At 43.4% G+C, this 18,696-nt stretch overlaps 1 protein-coding gene across 1 annotated transcript in view; it reads right to left on the bottom strand.

Annotated features, from left to right (window-relative positions):
* Positions 1-18,696, bottom strand: part of SVEP1 (sushi, von Willebrand factor type A, EGF and pentraxin domain containing 1) — a 230,078-nt gene that overhangs the window by 173,473 nt on the left and 37,909 nt on the right. The window contains exon 3 of the mRNA XM_038769610.1: positions 18,512-18,688. Coding sequence (XP_038625538.1) covers positions 18,512-18,688 — 177 coding nt within the window. The remainder of the gene's footprint in view (positions 1-18,511; positions 18,689-18,696) is intronic.

Here is an 18,696-nt window from a genome sequence, read left to right as displayed (position 1 = left end):
CAACTATCATCTCTACGCTGATGACACCCAAATCGACATCTCTGCCCCTGCTCTCTCTCCCTCCCTTCAGGCTCGTATCTCCTCCTGCCTTCAAGACATCTCCATCTCGGTGTCTGCCCGCCATCTAAAACTCTATATGTCCAAGACTGAACTCCTTATCTTCCTTCCCAAACCCTGCCCTCTTCCTGACTTTCCCATCACTGTTGACGGCACTACCATCCTTCCCGTCTCACAAGCCCGCAACCTTGGTGTCATCCTTGACTCGGCTCTCTCATTCACCCCTCACATGCAATCCGTCACCAAAAGCTGCCGGTCTCACCTCCGCAACATCGCCATGATCCACCCTTTCCTCTCCATCCAAACAGCTACCCTGCTCGTTCAATCTCTCATCCTATCCCTACTGGATTACTGCATCAGCCCCCTCTCTGATCTCCCACCCTCCTGTCTCTCCCCACTTCAATCCATACTTCACGCTGCCGCCCGGATCGTCTTTGTGCAGAAACGCTCTGGGCATGTTATTCCCCTCCTCAAGAATCTCCAGTGGCTACCAATCAACCTACGCATCAGGCAAAACCTCCTCACCCTCGGCTTCAAGGCTCTCCATCACCTTGCCCCCTCCTACCTCACCTCCCTTCTCTCCTTCTACAGCCCAGCCCGCACCCTCCGCTCCTCTGCTGCTAATCTCCTCACTGTGCCTTGTTCTCGCCTGTCTCGCTGTCAACCCCCGGCCCACGTCCTCCCCCTGGCCTGGAATGCCCTCCCTCCGCACATCCACCAAGCTAGCTCTCTTCCTCCCTTCAAAGCCCTACTGAGAACTCACCTCCTCCAGGAGGCCTTCCCAGACTGAGCCCCCTCCTTCCTTCACCCTCCTACCCCTCCCCCCCACCTTGCCTCCTTCCCCTCCCCACAGCACCTGTATATATGTTTGTACATATTTATTACTCTATTTATTTTACTTGTACATATTTACTATTCTATTTATTTTATTTTGTTAATATGTTTTGTTTTGTTGTATGTCTCCCCCTTCTAGACTGTGAGCCCGCTCTTGGGTAGGGACCGTCTCTACATGTTGCCAACTTGTACTTCCCAAGCGCTTAGTACAGTGCTCTGCACACAGTAAGCGCTCAATAAATAGGACTGAATGAATGAATGAATAAGAGAGATTAAACACTAGACAAACAAATCGAGAAGACCTTAGGAGACTTTCGAGTCAAGTGAGGTGGCAGCAGGGTTTCAGGATTCAGACTAAAGTCCTACAGAGCTGTAGTTTTGTCCACTCTTCTCTATGGCTGGACCTGGACCTCAAATACACTCATTCATTCAATCGTATTTATTGAGTGCTTACTGTATGCAGAGCACTGTACTAAGCGCTTATCCATCCATCTCCAGCACCAGTGTCAATTACAGACCACATTCAACAAATGCCAAAACAAGACTACAAATAATGAAATTCTGGAAGGGTAGTCAGTCTAATAGCCCTGAAGCTATGCTCACCTTAACACAGCTACATTGGGTAGGACACATGAGGAGGATGGATGACAGTAGAACACCCAAACATCTGCTATCTGGAGAGCTGGAACTGGGACAACAAAAACAAGGAGGGCAGAAGAAATGTTTTAAGGGTACACAAACAGAGGGCAAACAAACCCTCAAGCACTGCCACATCCCATCTTAAAACTTGAAGATACCATCCTGGTGTACCTCAGTTGCTATCTGCTACCAAACACGGAGTGGCTCATTTGGAGAAAAAGCTTTGTACTGAACAAGAGATAAGAAAGTTAAAGAGAAAGGAGCACCAGGTACTGTAAACAGCCAAAATGGCTACACATCAAGGGACAACTTTTTCTGTGCACAATGGGGCCAAGATTGCAGGTCCGGTATAAGACTTTGAGGTTACTGATGTCTTCTATGGTCTCTTTCACCACCTGGTGTCTTCTTCAACTACCTACATACATATAGATACTTACATGGAGAGATATCTCTTTTTTGTCGAGTTGTCTCCGACCCATAGCGACTCCATGGATACATCTCTCCCAGAATGCCCCACGGAGAGAAAGACACACCCATATGTATTTAGAGGCAGAGGAAAGAAAGAAAGGGGCAATTTTAAAAGAAGGGGAGCAAGTTTCTTGTGAGTCATTTGGAGAATGGGAGTGGTGCCTGGTGAGATGCCATCACTGTGTTTCTACAAATGATCTTGGAGGACTCCCAGGATGTCTGAATGGAACCATGTAAGGAATGTGGGGTGGGGAGAGATCCAATATAGACTAGGCCAGTTGCTCCACAAAACAGATAGCAGCTGGGAAAATTATTTAAGGTTACGACCCCTTTTGCAGTCCTCATCACTAGTTACTAGAGTTATTCACACATGCCCAAATGGAATCAAAATGATTCCATTTGTTACCCTGTAACACAATTCAACAAGTCAACATTCGAACAAATAAAAAAGTTATGAAGTTCCTGCAATCCTGCCAAAAACCCAATAAACAGCCATCGTCATGCTAGGTGCCAGACTTGTCCTCCCTCACAGTACCCCCTTTTTATCATTTCATGCTATTTCGACATCTTATTTTCTATTCCATATTATGCAATACCTCTGCCCTGCTCCTCCACCAGCCCCCAGCACTGCAGACAAGGCAAATGAAGCAACACATCCTGCTGATTGAGAACATATGACATTGTTTAAAGGTTTATTTACTTAGCAGCTGAGTCAAGAATCAGAGCACAGCCAGTGGTTTTGGTCAATAATTAGGAAATAAAGACAGTTCCTTAGTTGATTGTACTACTCATAATGTACTTTTATGGCCCTTTAACTTCAGCCCAAAGAAAAAATAGCCCTAGTTGTTGTTCTGGTTTGGTCATATATTGGTTACCTGGCTTTATACAGAAGGTTCCAAAAGACTCAGTGCAAGACTAATGGATACACAGGAAAAGACAGCATTAGATATCTTGTTCTTTGGGGCCCTAAAAGCATGTGTTATTCAATTCAAAAGGGGTTGATTTATGACATTAGAAGGCGAAGCCTGGGTCCGGTCTAAATTAAGTACATCTCAGACCAGTGATTGTGGAGCCTGAACCTAACACAACATTTGTTTACTTGGACAGGCCCAAATAGGTTCAACTTGACTTCCGGGGAAGAATAGTAATTGAGAATACTATAGAATTGAGAAGAATAGTAATAGTCCCACAGCTATGATGCATCATTCAAACATGAACATGTAGTAAGTCTCTTCAGTGCTGGGATTTTAATCCAGCAGATGCTCATGGATGTCTGTGTATAATTCTCAAATCACCACACGTGGATGGCTGCAATGAAAGTCTGCTGATACACATGCCTGAGGAGGCTTGGGTAACCACACCCATGATTGCCCACCTTTCCACTCTCTGTGTGGAACATGAGATGACAACACACACACACACACACACACACACACACACACACACACACACACACACACACACACACACGTTGGCCCAGGTGAATTAGGGGAAGGAAAATGTCTCCAGGGCAGGGGTGTCCACTCTGGAGAGCAGGAGCAAACTTGGGGTGGGGAAAGAGAGAAGAGTGGGAAAGGGGGGAAAGGGAGCTAGAGGAAGGGGCACGGAGAGAAAGAGAGATAAAGAGGGAGAGAGAGATATGTAAGGGGAGATGAAGAAACAAAAAGAGGAAAAAAGGGAGAGGAAAGCAAAGCATTCCTAATCACTTCCCCGGTGTTTTTTAGCCTTCCCTGGAATCTGGACAGCTATGGAGTCACAGTACTGACAAAGCCCTTCGGGTCACAGCTCTCCAGTGGCAAGAGCTGGAAAGTGAAACAGAGCTGTAGTCCCACAGGGTTTAAAATGACACTGTGGCTCTTGAGCTGCCACCCCAACTCATCCCTTGTGAGTGGGTGGGCTGCTCATCCTCCCACCTAAGATGCCAGGGGCAAGACAGCCCTGCCCCAGACCTGTCCCAGAGTCAGTGAGTCCATGTTTTCCCGCTCCTTGAGAACCTCCAGTGGTTGCCTATCCACCTCTGCATCTAACAGAAACTTCTTACCACCGGGTTTAAAGCACTCGATCACCTTGCCCCCTCCTATCACACCTCACTACTCGCCTACTACAACCCAGCCCACACACTTCCCCCATTGTCAGTCTTCTCATTTGTACCTCGATCTCATCTATCTTGCCGCTGGCTTCTCGCCCACATCCTGCCTCTGGCCTGGAACGCCCTCCCTCTTCATATCTAAAAGACAATTACTCTCCCCACCTTCAAAGTCTTATTGAAGGCACATCTCTTCTGAGAGGTCTTCCCTAAATCCTCATTTCCTCTTTATCCACTGCCTTCTCCATCGTCCCGATTACTCCCTTTATTCTCCACTCCCCCCACCCAGCCCCATAGCACTTATGTACATATCCGTAATTTATGTATTCATATTAATGCCTGCCTCCCCCTCTAGACTGTAAGATCATTGTGGGTAATGAATGTGTCCATTATACTGTTGTACTAAACTTTCTCAAGCATGTAATATAGAACTCTGCACACAGTAAGCACTCAATAAATATGAGTGACTGATATTACAGTGACGGGAGCCATGGCCTGAGAGCAGGGAACATATGGTAGAGGCAATATATTGGCTCCAATTCCCACTTATTTCTGGCTCCGAAAGCCTCTAAAGGGTAGACCCAAAAGCTACTCCAAAAGCTGTAGGGGTAAAGCCAGTGGCTTCACTTCCCATCCACAACTCCAATGGAGTTGATACCAATGCACAGACCTGATGGGCATGGACCTCTCCAACAGATGGCCATGAGACTCATCTGGAACCTGTCACCCCACTTTGTGGCTCCCTGAGCTCAGCTCCCGACATACCCAGGGTACCATGGGCAGTGTGTGGACTTAAGCCCCTGCTGCTGGAACCCCAGACCTCTCTGTCCACCAGATACTATGCCACCCCTCCCCAGTGCCTGCCATTTTCCAGGTCCCTGCCAGTGTGGCTCCCAGGGTCCTCAGCATCCTCCTCTTCCAAACCACCATGCTGTCTCCGTGGGCTCCCACACCAGCTCTCCTTTCGTGTCACTGAGGAACCTCCATTCCGACCCTCCTTCCACCACCACAGCAGGACAGAAGAAAGCAGCCTCAGCCTAATGCCACCTCCACAAAACCTTGGGAGGACAGGAAGGCTGCTGCTCTAGAGGTCAGTGGCCATGGCTGTGATTGTGGACTCTTGGCCGTGAGAAGCCTGAAATTCTGCTCCTCTAGTCACAGTGTCCTACTGAGTTTGTATTTGTCTTTATGTAGTTTTGGTGCTTCTTCTCATCTCTATCTGTCACCAATCTCCTCTCCCCCTTTTTATTTTTGGATTGTAAGCCCTTAGGGGACAGGGACCAACTCTCCAATGTGTATTCTTTCCCAGTATTTAGTACAGTGCTCTGCACTGATTAAGCACTTATACCAATAATATTATTACTATTAAATCCTGGCACAATCCATATACTAATTCAAGGGTGAATGCAGAAACAACTTGAGAATAAGATGACAGAAAAGATAGAAGGTAGGGGAGAGAAGAAAATCCCCTTTTCGTAAACAGACAAAAGATAACTGTAAACAACAGATAAGAGGAATCCACTGAGGCAGGGCTGCAACAGGAACAAAAGTTCAAAGTATCTGTTGTACCTCCAATGGATAAGCAGAAGTTTATGTTTAAAGTACCCTCAGGACAACTGAAACCATAATTTGGAAACCACCTCATGCACTCTGAACTTTTGGCATTAAAAAAAAAGAAGTGTCCAAATTTATGCAGAAAGAACACGAATTCATTCATTCATTCATTCAATTGTATTTATTGAGCGCTTACTATGTGCAGAACACTGTACTAAGCACTTGGGAAGTACAAGTTGGCAACGTATAGAGACGGTCCCTACCCAACAGCGGGCTCACAGTCTAGAAGCGGGAGACAGACAACAAAACAGAACATATTAACAAAATGAAACAGAATAGTAAATATGTACAAGTAAAATAAATAGAGTAATAAATATGTGCAAACATATATACAGGTGCTGTGGGGAGGGGAAGGAGGTAAGGCGGGGGGGATGGGGAGCGGGAGGAGGGGGAGGAGGGGGAGAGGGAGGAGGGGGCTCAGTCTGGGAAGGCCTCCTGGAGGAGGTGAGCTCTCAGGAGGGCTTTAAAGGGAGGAAGAGAGCTAGCTTGGCGGATGTGCGGAGGGAGGGCATTCCAGGCCAGGGGGAGGACGTGGGCCTGGGGTTGATGGTGGGACAGGCAAGAACGAGGCACAGTGAGGAGGTTAGGGGCAGAGGAGCGGCGGGTGCAGGCTGGGCTGCAGAAGGAAAGAAGGGATGTGAGGTAGGAGGGGGTGAGGTGATGGAGAGCCTTGAAGCCAAGAGTGAGGAGTTTTTGCCTGATGCGTAGGTTGATTGGTAGCCACTGGAGATTTTTCAGGAGGGGAGTAATATGCCCAGAGCATTTCTGCACAAAGATGATCCAGGCAGCGGCGTGAAGTATAGATTGAAGTGGGGAGAGACAGGAGGATGGGAGATCAGAGAGGAGGTTGATGTAGTAATCCAGTCGGGATAGGATAGATTGAACCAGCAGGGTAGCAGTTTGGATGGAGAGGAAAGGGCAGATCTTGGCGATGTTGTGGAGGTGAGACTGGCGGGTTTTGGTGACGGATTGCATGTGAGGGGTGAACGAGAGAGCACTTTCAAGGATGACACCAAGGTTGCGGGCTTGTGAGACGGGAAGGATGGTAGTGCTGTCAACAGTGATGGGAGAGTCAGGGAGAGGGCAGGGTTTGGGAGGGAAGATAAGGAGTTCAGTCTTGGACATATGTTCAGTCTTGGACATATAATGAGAAAGACCTTCCACAGGAGGTGATACAGAGAAGTGAGGCACCCAAAAGTCTGGAAATGCCACAATGCTGGCTTTAATTATATGACTATCAATTATCTGCAGTGTGACCTTAGGAAACCTCTCTGGGCTAGTCTCATTGTCTATAAAGCATTTTTAAGGGCTCTAGAGGAGATTGATATAAGAAAGCCATAAACTAAGGCTCTCTGCTATCTCTCTTTGTACACCAGATCATGTCGGAGTCAACTTCTCTGAATCAATTAATCTATAGTATTTATTGACTATTTACTCTGTGCAGAGCATGATACTAAACCTTGGGAGAGTACACTAGAGTTAGTAGACACAATCCCAGCCCACAAGGCTCTTTGCAATCTAGAGGGACAGACCCTAAAATAAATTACAGATAGGCAGAAGCAACAGTGTTCAAAGATATGTGTGTAATGCTACAGGGCAGTGGAAGGAGTGAATAGCTTCTGAAGCCTCTGTTTTTCCAATAAGGATAAGTTGAAGGAAAAAGGGGGTGAAAGTCTCCACCTGTGTGGCTGTTATTTATACTCAGTTCTCCCATAATTGTGGGGCTGAGTCCTTGCAAGACTCCATTATAGTACTCATCCATTTTGTCACCCAGATCAAAACCAACACCCCTTGATACTGTAGTCCATCAGGTCACCTTGTCAGAAAAATACTCCCAAATTCCCTAACACTGCTTTGGCCAAGGCATGTGTGAAAACACGCATTAAGGCAGAACTGAATGTACTTCCCAGAAAGTCGATGATGACTAAATTTTAATTTTAATGAGTTTACCAGTTTGCTCAGAAATTCAACTGTGAAATTGCAGCCAAGAAGTTTGTCATAGGATACATTTGCTTCTAATTAGTAAATCTGGATTAATTATTGCTATCCAAAATTCCTTTCAGAGCATATTGGAAGTCTGCCTGTGCTATTCAAAGAGTCAAACTTTGGAATAATGGTACAACTACTTAGAGGCTCTCATTCCTACATTGCAATGGCTACAGTCAGATAGAAGGGAGAAGAAAAAAATGTGTAAAACAGCAGCTATGGACAAGAGAAATTCCTAAAAGGGAATAATGGTACAATAAACATACAATCAGCAATACTAACATCCTCCCTGTACCAGAAGCCTTCAACTTTGGGGTCTTTGGGGATTTATTTCTGTATTTTCCTTCTCAGTTTATCTGTTACTGTAGCCTGCTGATTTTTCCTCCACAGTATTTCCCAAGTCTTCTAGTAGTAGTAGAAGCTGTGGGAGTAGTACTAATAATGTTAGTAGTAGTAGCAGAATCAGCTTTTACTGAGCAGCCCCATAGTGCAGTGCACTGTACCCGGCCCTTGGTAAAAAAAGAATAACAAAAGTGACACATTTCCTGCCAACAAGAAGCTTACACTATAACAGAGACAAACACAAAAACATTTACAACTAGATAAATGAAATGTAAAAAAATAAGCAGACATATACATGAGTGCTAAGAGAAGGTGTTTTCTTTTTTGATATATTATTTGTTAAGTGTTTACTATAGGTCAAACACTGTTCTAAGCACTGGGGTAAATTCAAGTTAATTAGGCTGGATACAGTCCCTGTCCCGCTATTTAGACTGTCTAAATAAGAGCAAGAACCAGAGAAGTGAGGCACAGAGAAGTTAAGCAACTTTCCCAAGGTCACACAGCAAGTGATTGGCAGAACTAGGATTAGGAACCAGGTCCTCTGACTCCCAGTTCCATGCTCTTTTCACTAGGCCATGCTGCTTCATGTTAATGAGTTTCTAAATCCTAGAGTTTGCTGAAGCGATATTGTGGTTCAGGATCCACCTTTACAGCCACCACTTGGATTAAGCACTCTTCATCTCTTGACTAGACTGCTCTATCAATCTTCTCATTGGTATTCTGTCCGCCAGCCTCCCCCTTCTTCAGTCTGTACCAAACACTGCTGCCAGGATCACCTTTCTAAAACCTCATTCTGAACCTTTTGCTCTGTTCCTTAAAAACCTCCAATGATTACTCATCCCCCTTGGTATCAAAGAGAAGCTCCAGATTAAGGAGCTAACGTACCTGCTCTTTTTGCTTAATACATCCCAATTTGTACTCTTTGCTCCTCCCAAGCTAAAATTCTTAATGTCTCACTCTTACCTTTGAGATTTCTCACCCTTTAAGCCCTATTCTCTATCTCAGACTCCTTCACCAGACCATTTTTCTCTCTGCTTTCAAAGCCCTCCAGAAAATTCACCTCCTCTAAGAAGCATTCCCCAACTAATTTCATTTAAAACAGTCACTCTTAGCACTTATGTACCTATGCACTCCATTTATTTATTCATTTTTCCATACATACCATGACCAGTTGTAGCTATAATTTTCCTCCTGCTCCCACTGTCTGTCTCACTAGATTGTACGCTGCTAGTGGGCCAGGGACATAGCTTTTGCTTTTATTCTACTCCTTGCACAGAGTAGGCACTCAATAAACACTCTCGTATGAATGAATAAAGCACAAAAGTCATACAGCTAAGAGAGCCTAGCAGAGCACAGCATGGCCTAGTGGAAAGAACATAGGTCTTGGAGTCAGAGGACCTGAGTTCCAACCCTACCTCAGCCACTTGCTTGCTATGTGTGAGCCTGGGCAAGTTCCTTAATTTCTCTGAGCCTTGATTTCTTCCTCATCTGTAAAATGGGGATGAAATACTTGTTCTTCCTCCCCTTTTACACTGTTAGTCCCATGTGGGACAGGAAATATGTCCAAACAGATTACCTCATTTCTACCCCAGTGCTTAGTACAGTGCTTAGAACATAGTAAGCGCTTAGCAAATACCATTAAGAAAAATAAAGAAAATGCTACATGTGTAGCTCTACCTACTGAGCCTAGGAAAGCATCACCCCTTATCCTGACATAGCTCACTGTGGGCAGGCATTGTGTCTGCACTGTTGTATTTGTACTCTCCCAAGCACTTAGTACAGTGCTCTTCACACAGTAAGCACTTGGTAAATATGACTGACTTTGTGCACAGCATTGTACTAAGCACTTGGGAGAGTATATACATTCCATGCCCACAACAAGCTTACAGTCTACAGGGTACACCAATACAAATGAATAGCTCTGTCTCAATGAACAGCATTTCATATTTTTTATAGATGATTTCAGATTCTTATATCTCAGTCTGATCTAGGCTGTGTGAAACATGATTGCTGTTTGGAATCCATCTGCAAGAAGCAAGCCAGTGGGGAAATGGAAGTATTTCCTAGCTTGCTGATGGAATACCCCATAGAACATTCCACTCTGTTCCCAAGCTGTCTTATAACTCAGCACCCAAGAGAGGAAGGGAGAAGCACAGATGTTTCTGTATTTCTGCACCTGCACTCCAGCACCTGATATCTCATTGTTTGTGATGCCTGAGAGTCAGAATTTGGCTTGGAAATATAATCTATGTGGACTCTGTCAACACGGATGAGCATCACTAAAGCCAAAGTGTTGACCATCAATTAATTTTTGCTGATGCAAAGTCAAAATTCAAGATTTTGCGTCTTTGCAACAAGAGAGACATTCTAGATGTGTGTATGCGCACATGGGTGTGTGTGTTCGTTTCTGCATGGCATGCCTGGTCAATTTACACACATGCAGGAAGATATAAGAGACTTGGATACAAGTATCCCTCCTACTTAGACTGTGAGTCCCATGCAGGACAGCTATTGTGTCCAAACTAATTAACTTGTACCTATCTCAGGGCTCAGAACAATGTTTGACACATAGTAAGTGCTTAACAAATGTCATTTAAAAAAATGTATTAGGATATGCTTCTGCACCTCTGCACACTTCAAACATCATCCATATCCTGAAGACCGTCATTCAAGGTTTCCTGAACTTTGGTGACAGCACCCTGGAGCTCCATCAATGGTTTTACTGCATCAACCAGGCATTTCGGACTGTCAATTAGTGGGCAGAGGTCATGTATAATGTTATTGTACTCTCCCATGTGCTTAGTACAGTGCACTGCACATGCTAGGCATTCAATAAATACTATTGATTAATAAGGCTACAGAAAACCAAGGAAGCCAAACACATAACCCAAAATTTATCATTGGCAGCGTGGAGCTAAACGCTGACCAATGACATGATAACAGACAAGGAAGTAGTGATGGTGGTGGTGGTGGTAAAAGGATTTATGAAGTGCTTCTTGTGTGCCAAGCACTGTACTATGCCCTGGGAAAGAATGCACAGGTGGGAATTAGACAAGTAGAAAACCAGATGAAGACGTGTTGCTGAAGGACTTATTTGTAGCACTCTGAAAGTGTGAAGATGCAGAAATGTGTTTCCCTGAAGCAGCCTGATTTAAAATGGGCATGTGAAGAACAGCTCATAACTAGAAACTCTGCTGGGAAGCAGTGTGGCCTAGTGGAAGGCTGATGGGCCTGGGAGCCAGAGGACCTGGGTTCTAATCCCAGTTCCACCACTTGCCTGCTATGTGGCTTTGAGCAAGTCACTTCACTTCTCTGTGCCTCAGTTTCCTAAACTGGAAAATGGGGCTCAATACCTGTTCTCCCCTCTACTTGGGCTGTGAGCCTCATGTGGGACAGCACATCCTCTGGGAGACTGTCAGAGTGTGGATCTCATCATCATCATCATCATCATCGTAATAATAATAATAATAATAATAAAATAGTATTTGTTAAATGCTAACTATGTGCCAAACACTGTTAGATTATGTCTCTGATTAATAGTATAGCTTCAGTATCTGATTTAAACCATTGCTCTCTTTTCGTTTACATTAGAAACAGTCTCAGGGAAAATTCTACTGGTAAGATCAGTCAATCAATTGCGGCATTTACTGAGCACTATACTAAACACTTGGGAGAGTACAACAGACTTGGTAGATGTATTCCCTGCCCACAATGAGCTTACAATCCAGAGGGGATGAGAGTAGTCTTACTTTCACTTATAACTAAGTCTATGTGGTCTTATCTGCAATATGTCAGAGTGCTCTAATTCCTTTAATAATATTTTTTCCCCTCTCATTTTTCTCAAATCTTAGGTTTGTTTTTAATATTTGTGTACTTTTTGTATGAAAGGCAAATTGTAAGCACTTTGGCATAAACAAGCTTTCTTGTACTTAATTTTCCCACACAGAATTCCCTAACCATAATAAAGGGACACAGATAGCCTTGTAGAGCCCTTGACTGGGATATCAGAAGCCCAGGGGTCATTCCTATATCTACTACTGTCTGACCTGGAGCAAAATATTTGTCTGTGAACATATTTACCATAAAAAAATAGGAATGATAGTACTTGCAATCTATTCACCCGAGTAGCTTGTTGTGAAAAGTAATTAAATCATATTTGCTAAAGTAGACAGAACTCCTCAGGTAAAAGATGTATGATAAAGTAGTAATACTACAAAAGAGAAAAATTAATTAAAAAAAATTCTGAACTCTCTTAAATATCCTTTATGTTTGTCTGTCTGAATCATTTCCAACCTGCCCATAAGGTGATCACATGTGCGTGCACACACACAACACACAATCTTTATTTCTCAGCCTTATATGCTTTTCCAATCTATCATTGAATGAGTCCCTCTCTCCATTGCAATTTTTACTATCTTCTTTCCACCTCTTTGACATTCACCCAATAATATAGCTGAGGTCATTAAAATGTGTTGCCATCTCTCAAACCTGTGACTTGGTGACCCAACCCGCCACAGTTTTGAAAGTCATATTTATTATTAATAATAATGATGGCATTTATTAAGCACTTCCTATGTGCAAAGCACTGTTCTAAGTGCTGGAGAGGTGACAATGTGATCAGGTTGTCCCAGCATTCATTCATTCAATCACATTTATTGAGCACTTGCCGTGTGCAGAGCACTGTATTAAGTGCTTGGAAAGTACAATTAAGCAACAAATAGAGACAATCCCTACCCACAATAGGCTCACAGTCTAGACGTGGGGAGACAGGCATCAACTTACTATGTGCCAAAGCACTATGCTAAATGCCGGGGTAGATATAAGGTAATCAGATCAGACACAATAGTACTTTCCCAAAAGCCTGGTCAGTGTTCTGCACACAGTAAAGGCTTAATGTATCTATCCTTTAAACTTGTTCTTGTCCTTCCTTCCATTCTGCCTTTTACATTTTCTTGCTCTGGAAGAATTCCAGTTGGCAGATGCTCCTTCAATTGGGTCATGATTTTAGAAATGTTGACATTCAGACAGGCTAGGCACAAACAACCAACACTGCTAAAGAAACCCTAAAATCACAGAGGAGAGCTCATGGATCAGAATTAGTAACTGTCACCCAAACCCTCCCTCCCGCCATCCTCTCCATCACTGTTACAAAGAAGGGAGGAGGGCAGGAAAGAGAGGAAGCTGGTAATTCAGTCCTAAATTATCCTAAAACTAATAAAAAGCAAGTGTTTTACAAATCAGAGAAACAAATCATAAAAAGAAATCTTGACAGCAAAAAGGCAGCAGAGCTTAGTGGAAAGAGCACAGACTCATGAGATCCAGGCCTTAGTTCCAGTTCTGCCCCTTATCTGCTTTGGGACCTAAAGAAAGTTACTTAATCTCTCTGTGCTTCAGTTTCCTCATTTGCAAAATGAGGATAAAATACCTGATCTGTCTCATTCTTAAGCTGTGAGACCTGTGTGTGATAGGAGTTGTGCCTGATCTGATTACCTTGTATTGATGCCAATGCTTAGCACTTAGCAATCAATCAATCAATCGTATTTATTGAGCACTTATTGTGTGCAGAGCACTGTACTAAGTGCTTGGGAAGTACAAGTTGGCAACATATAGAGACAGTCCCTACCCAACAGTGGGCTCACAGTCTAGAAGAATAATGATGGCATTTATTAAGCACTTACTATGTGCAAAGCACTGTTCTAAGCACTGGGGAGGTTACAAGGTTGTCCTACAGGGGGCTCACAATCTTAATTCCCATTTTACAGATGAAGGAACTGAGGCACAGAGAAGTTAAGTGACTTGCCCAAAGTCACACAGCTGACAATTGGCAGAGCGGTGATTCGAACCCATGACCCCTGACTCCAAAGCCCGTGCCCTTTCCAGTGAGCCATGCTGCTTTAAGCACTTAATACATGCCATTATTTGAAAAACAAAAGAAACAAACAAAAAAAAGCAACAGAAGGGTTAGGTCTGGTGATACTTCAACCTAGTATTCAAGTCTAACTGTTATATTGTATTCTCTCAGATACTTACTACAGAGCCCTGTATACAATAAGCTCTCAATAAATACCACTGATTGATAGTGTAGATGTTTGAGCCCTCTCTTTATGTCATCTTGCCTTTTAATGGGATCACAAAGCTGAAAAACTCTCACAAACAAAGGAAGGGAAGAAGAGAGGATGTGAACAAGGGCAAAGTAGTACTTACACTGGAGACACGGATCTTGGCAGATCCTTTCACTGTCATTTCACAATATTAAACATATTATTCAAGCTGTCTGGTAGAGACAGATATTCCTGGCCTTTGGAGTTGTGTGATACTGTACCAAGAAAGTTTTAATTATGTGTAACATGTCAAGACAATAAAATAAATAGACATACTAGACATGGAAAATGCATTTTCAACTACTTGGATAAATTACAATTGTGTATCCCACTCATGGTCCACAAGGTATTTACATGCCTAACACAATGAAAAACAAACCTTAGTCTTCCTAGTTTTATGGCTAGACAGTAACTTTTGATTGTCAGCATTAACTGTCAATCTGCCAAAAGTATTCCCATGCATTGTATGAAGATAAATCATTGATGCATTCTGCAAATTCTTCATGCTTTACAAAGTCCACTGCTCTGCTCAGCTGGGGAACATTATAAAAAGAAATTGAACTCCGTTTCAGAAAACAAGATTTCAAAATGTGTTTTCAAAAATATAGAAGACTTTTTTCCCACCTCTCCTTTTCCAAAGAGCTGATACATAGCTTAGAAAAAAAATGTTCATAAGAAAGGGATGAAGTCTTTGTTTCCCTAAATAGTCCACATAAATCAATCCTATCAGTTTAGAATTGACGACTGAAGTCTGTATTGGATTACGGCAGCAGTAAGAGACCCCTGTTCAAGGTAGCACTGAACCTTGGCAATGCCTGGCTATAATTTTCACATTGCTAGCTCTTGAAATTAATCACTGCCAGGAAGCATTGTCCTTCGGATGCCTAGTGACTCTGGACTTTTTGGTCATCTCAAGTCCCTTTTGGGCAAAGTCCATAGCAGCTGCAAAAGAAAGTATTTAGTATTCCATTTACTTAGTTAGACCCAGTTGATTCTGAGGTATGTCTGTTCTTAAAATATTTGTGTCACTATATTAAATCAGCCATGATTCTCTCTGACTTCTGGTTAGCAAAGGCACAAAAGCATGTTAAATATAAAACGTAGTAAACATTTTTGACATTTGTCCAAGTTTACAATGAAGAAGTTTTTCCACTTGAGACAATGAGGCCAAATTTTACCACACTCTACAATGGATTTCTGTACCATTTCCTACTCTTGACTGTTTACATAGACAAGAAAAGAATAACTGCATCTGCTTTGCCCTCCTTTCTTTTTACATATGTAGACTGCTCCTTGTTGCCTTAATGTATTTGTTATACAGAGGGTGTGCCTCTCTTTTCAAGCCTCACTCCCAGTATCTCTATCTTTGCGAACTCTTCAAGCAAGGAGAGCAATGCCTCATTCCAACAGCTGCTTATCAAGCTGGTCTGTCTCCTGTTGTAGGCACTGCTTGAGACTTGACTTCACTATCTCTCGAAGTCACTTATCCTGCTCTCCCGGCTAACACGTGCCTCCTTTCCTTCTCCAGCAACTGCTGCTTGCGTATCTGGGGCTCACCCACTATATGTAACAGTGAAATAATGAACCAGTGTTTCAAGTTATTTGAAAGCAAAGACACGGGCTTGGGAGTCAGAGGTCATGGGTTCGAATCCCGGCCACGCCACTTGTCAGCTGTGTGACTTTGGGCAAGTCACTTAACTTCTCTGGGCCTCAGTTCCCTCATCTGTAAAATGGGGATTAAGACTGTGAGCCCCACCTGGGACAACCTGTTAGCTGTGTATCTACCCCAGTGCTTAGAACAGTGCTTGGCACATAGTAAGTGCTTAACAAATACCATTATTATTATTATTATTTCAAATTGCAGGTATTTTAAATGCTACTGTTTCCTCACAGACTGAAACAACTCAGAAATTGAACTCTCCAAAATCCAAATGACTGCTGAGCAGACATTTGTGACTAATGAAACACGGAGTCTAATCTCAAGACAAATGTGACTGTTCAGCTCGTTATGGGCAGGGAATGTGTCTACTAACTCTGTTATGATGTAATATTGTACTTTCCTAAGTGCTTAGTGTAGTGTTCTGCACACAGCAAGCACTCAACAAATATGATTGACAGAGAAGGTTAAATATATTTTGTTTAAACAATAAAAGCCCAGAAAAACACAAAAGAACAAGCTCCTGAAAAACGATTACATAATTCGTGGTAACCCAATTCCATATCTCTTATGGGACTCTTTTGGATGAAATTTAAAACAACCATAAGGACATTTACATTATTATGGAAACACTAATGCTATGAAATTTGAATCACATGTGCATGTTTTGGTAAACAAATGCAAGGAGAATTAAACCTGAAAGACACAGGGAGTAGACATAAGCGTACTAATTATGTGTAATAACTGTGCATGGCAGCCTCTCATGTTCACCTGGGTGCATCACAGGAATGGCTATTTCACCCTGTCCTACATGGGCTTCTGAAGATGTCCAGTTCCCTTGATTTGTGGCAGAGCAACTGGATCAGCACTGGCCACCGAAGATCCCTGACCCTGAGCATCCAAGAGGAGACAGGTCAGTGCTAGCTCACACTGTATATAGGACTCCTGAATCTCAAGGTGCAAAAGTGTGACCCAACTCTCCCTGAACTGGGAGGCCTGGAACCAAATACAGAACACCTTTCTATGAAGGAAAGAAAGGTCCCTTTTTTACCTTTTTACCACCTCCCTGGGAGGAAAGAGGGGTCAAAGCTTGTAGGGAGCCTATTTCAAACTCAGTCAAACAATCAATGGTATTTACTGAGATCTTACTGGTGCGCAGAGCAGTATACTAAGCACTTGGGAGAATACAAGAGAGTCAGTAGGCACATTCCTTGCCCACAGCAAGTATACAGTCAAGAGGGGAAGAGAGAAGGAAAGATATCATAGCACCTCTTTGGTACCCTGGATGCAGACCTTCCAATGGCCTTAAATAAATGTAAATATTCATTTATACTAATGTCTGTCGTCGTCCCCCACCCCCCCCCCAGATTGTAAACTCATAACGATCAGGGAATGTGTCTACTAACTCTTGTATTGTATAGTACAATAACTGTACAGTACAAGCGCTTAGTACAGTGCTCTGCACACAGTACACACTCAATAAATACCATTGATTGATTGATCCTCAAGAACTCTGCTGTTTCTAGCCTGAAATGCACAGAGAGCCAGCAGCAACAGCCAGAGATTTGGACAAGCCACAGTAGAATCAGGGCACAGAAGGCAGCGTGACTCTTGGGAAGCAATGAGGAGACTGGCATGAGGTGATGAAGCCTGATATCTGGTTGCAGCAATATGACTAACAGATGATGTCAACAGCAAATGACAAAATGAGATGCTTCTACCTGGGCTTACTTTAGAGCTGTGCCGGAGGTGAAAAAGACTGTCTAAGGGGGAGGGAGAGGGTGAGAGAGACAGTGACAAAGACACACACACACACACACACACACACACACACACACACACACATTTTGGAGCAGAGCCAATGAGAGTGTGACTGCTGGGTGGGAATGGAGAGCCATGCCAAGGAGACAAAGAATTTGACAGATGGCAAAGGAGCTGGGCCAGGGTAGAAACAAAGAGGGAATGGAGAAAGCAGGGAAGTAGAAAAGACAGAGAAAGCAAAATGGGAAAACGAAAGAATGAGAGGGAAGAAGAAGTGGGGAGGAAAGGAGGCCTGAGCCAAAGACAAGAAGGGTGAGAGTGAGGGACAAGGAGATGCAGAGAAAACAGCATCTGCCAACCAAGGGGAAAGAGATCTTGGTTGCAGAGGGAAATGAACTGCCCATTGCCGTAATACAATTAAGCGTGTTCCCATTCCGAGTCATCCTGAGTCAAGTAAAAAATGCCACATGCTTCAGGAAAAAGTACTTGGTGTGTACCCCCGGGAAACACAGTAACCTTTTCATGTCTAGATTGGGAAACTTTCTAAAACTCAAAAGGGAAAATCGATTAAGTGAGGAAGTTATGAATTTTGCTCTGATATTACATTCACTTGCACCTAACATCATGGTACAATTGCATTGCTTGTGCTATCCAGCTCTTTCTGTAAACACTACAGTCGAGACAACATCACTTGCTTCTCATTAAACCTTGGGCACATTTAAGCCAGGGTCTGTTTTACTGGCTGCATGAATTGTATTCTATTTTAGAAATCGAAGACCAGCAGACCTACCATACATTCAATTTGCACGTCCCCCTGAATGTGTGAGAATCAGGATGGCTACTCATACTGATTGTAATTCTGTGCTCAGTCTGAAAGCAATGTTTGGCCCTAATCATGCCAATCCAGCATCAGATCAGAACCTGGACAAGTTTCAGAGTGTGAAGAGGATTAAACTGGAGACTGACCTGTACATTCATGTTGCAGTCCACTCCCAAAGTATCCCTTTTCACAGATGCATTCGAACTGGCCAGAGTGAGTGCCACATTTGCAGCTTGCCATTATGTCACAGCAGTCTTTGCCTGTTTCACAGAGATATGAGCAATGGGATATGTCCTCTTGAATATAACTCCCTGAAGGCAGATCTGTCAGT

This window comes from Tachyglossus aculeatus, chromosome X4, assembly GCF_015852505.1.
Source record: "Tachyglossus aculeatus isolate mTacAcu1 chromosome X4, mTacAcu1.pri, whole genome shotgun sequence".
In the NCBI taxonomy this organism is placed as follows: Eukaryota; Metazoa; Chordata; class Mammalia; order Monotremata; family Tachyglossidae; genus Tachyglossus; species Tachyglossus aculeatus.
This window is presented reverse-complemented; position numbering and strand designations above follow the sequence as displayed.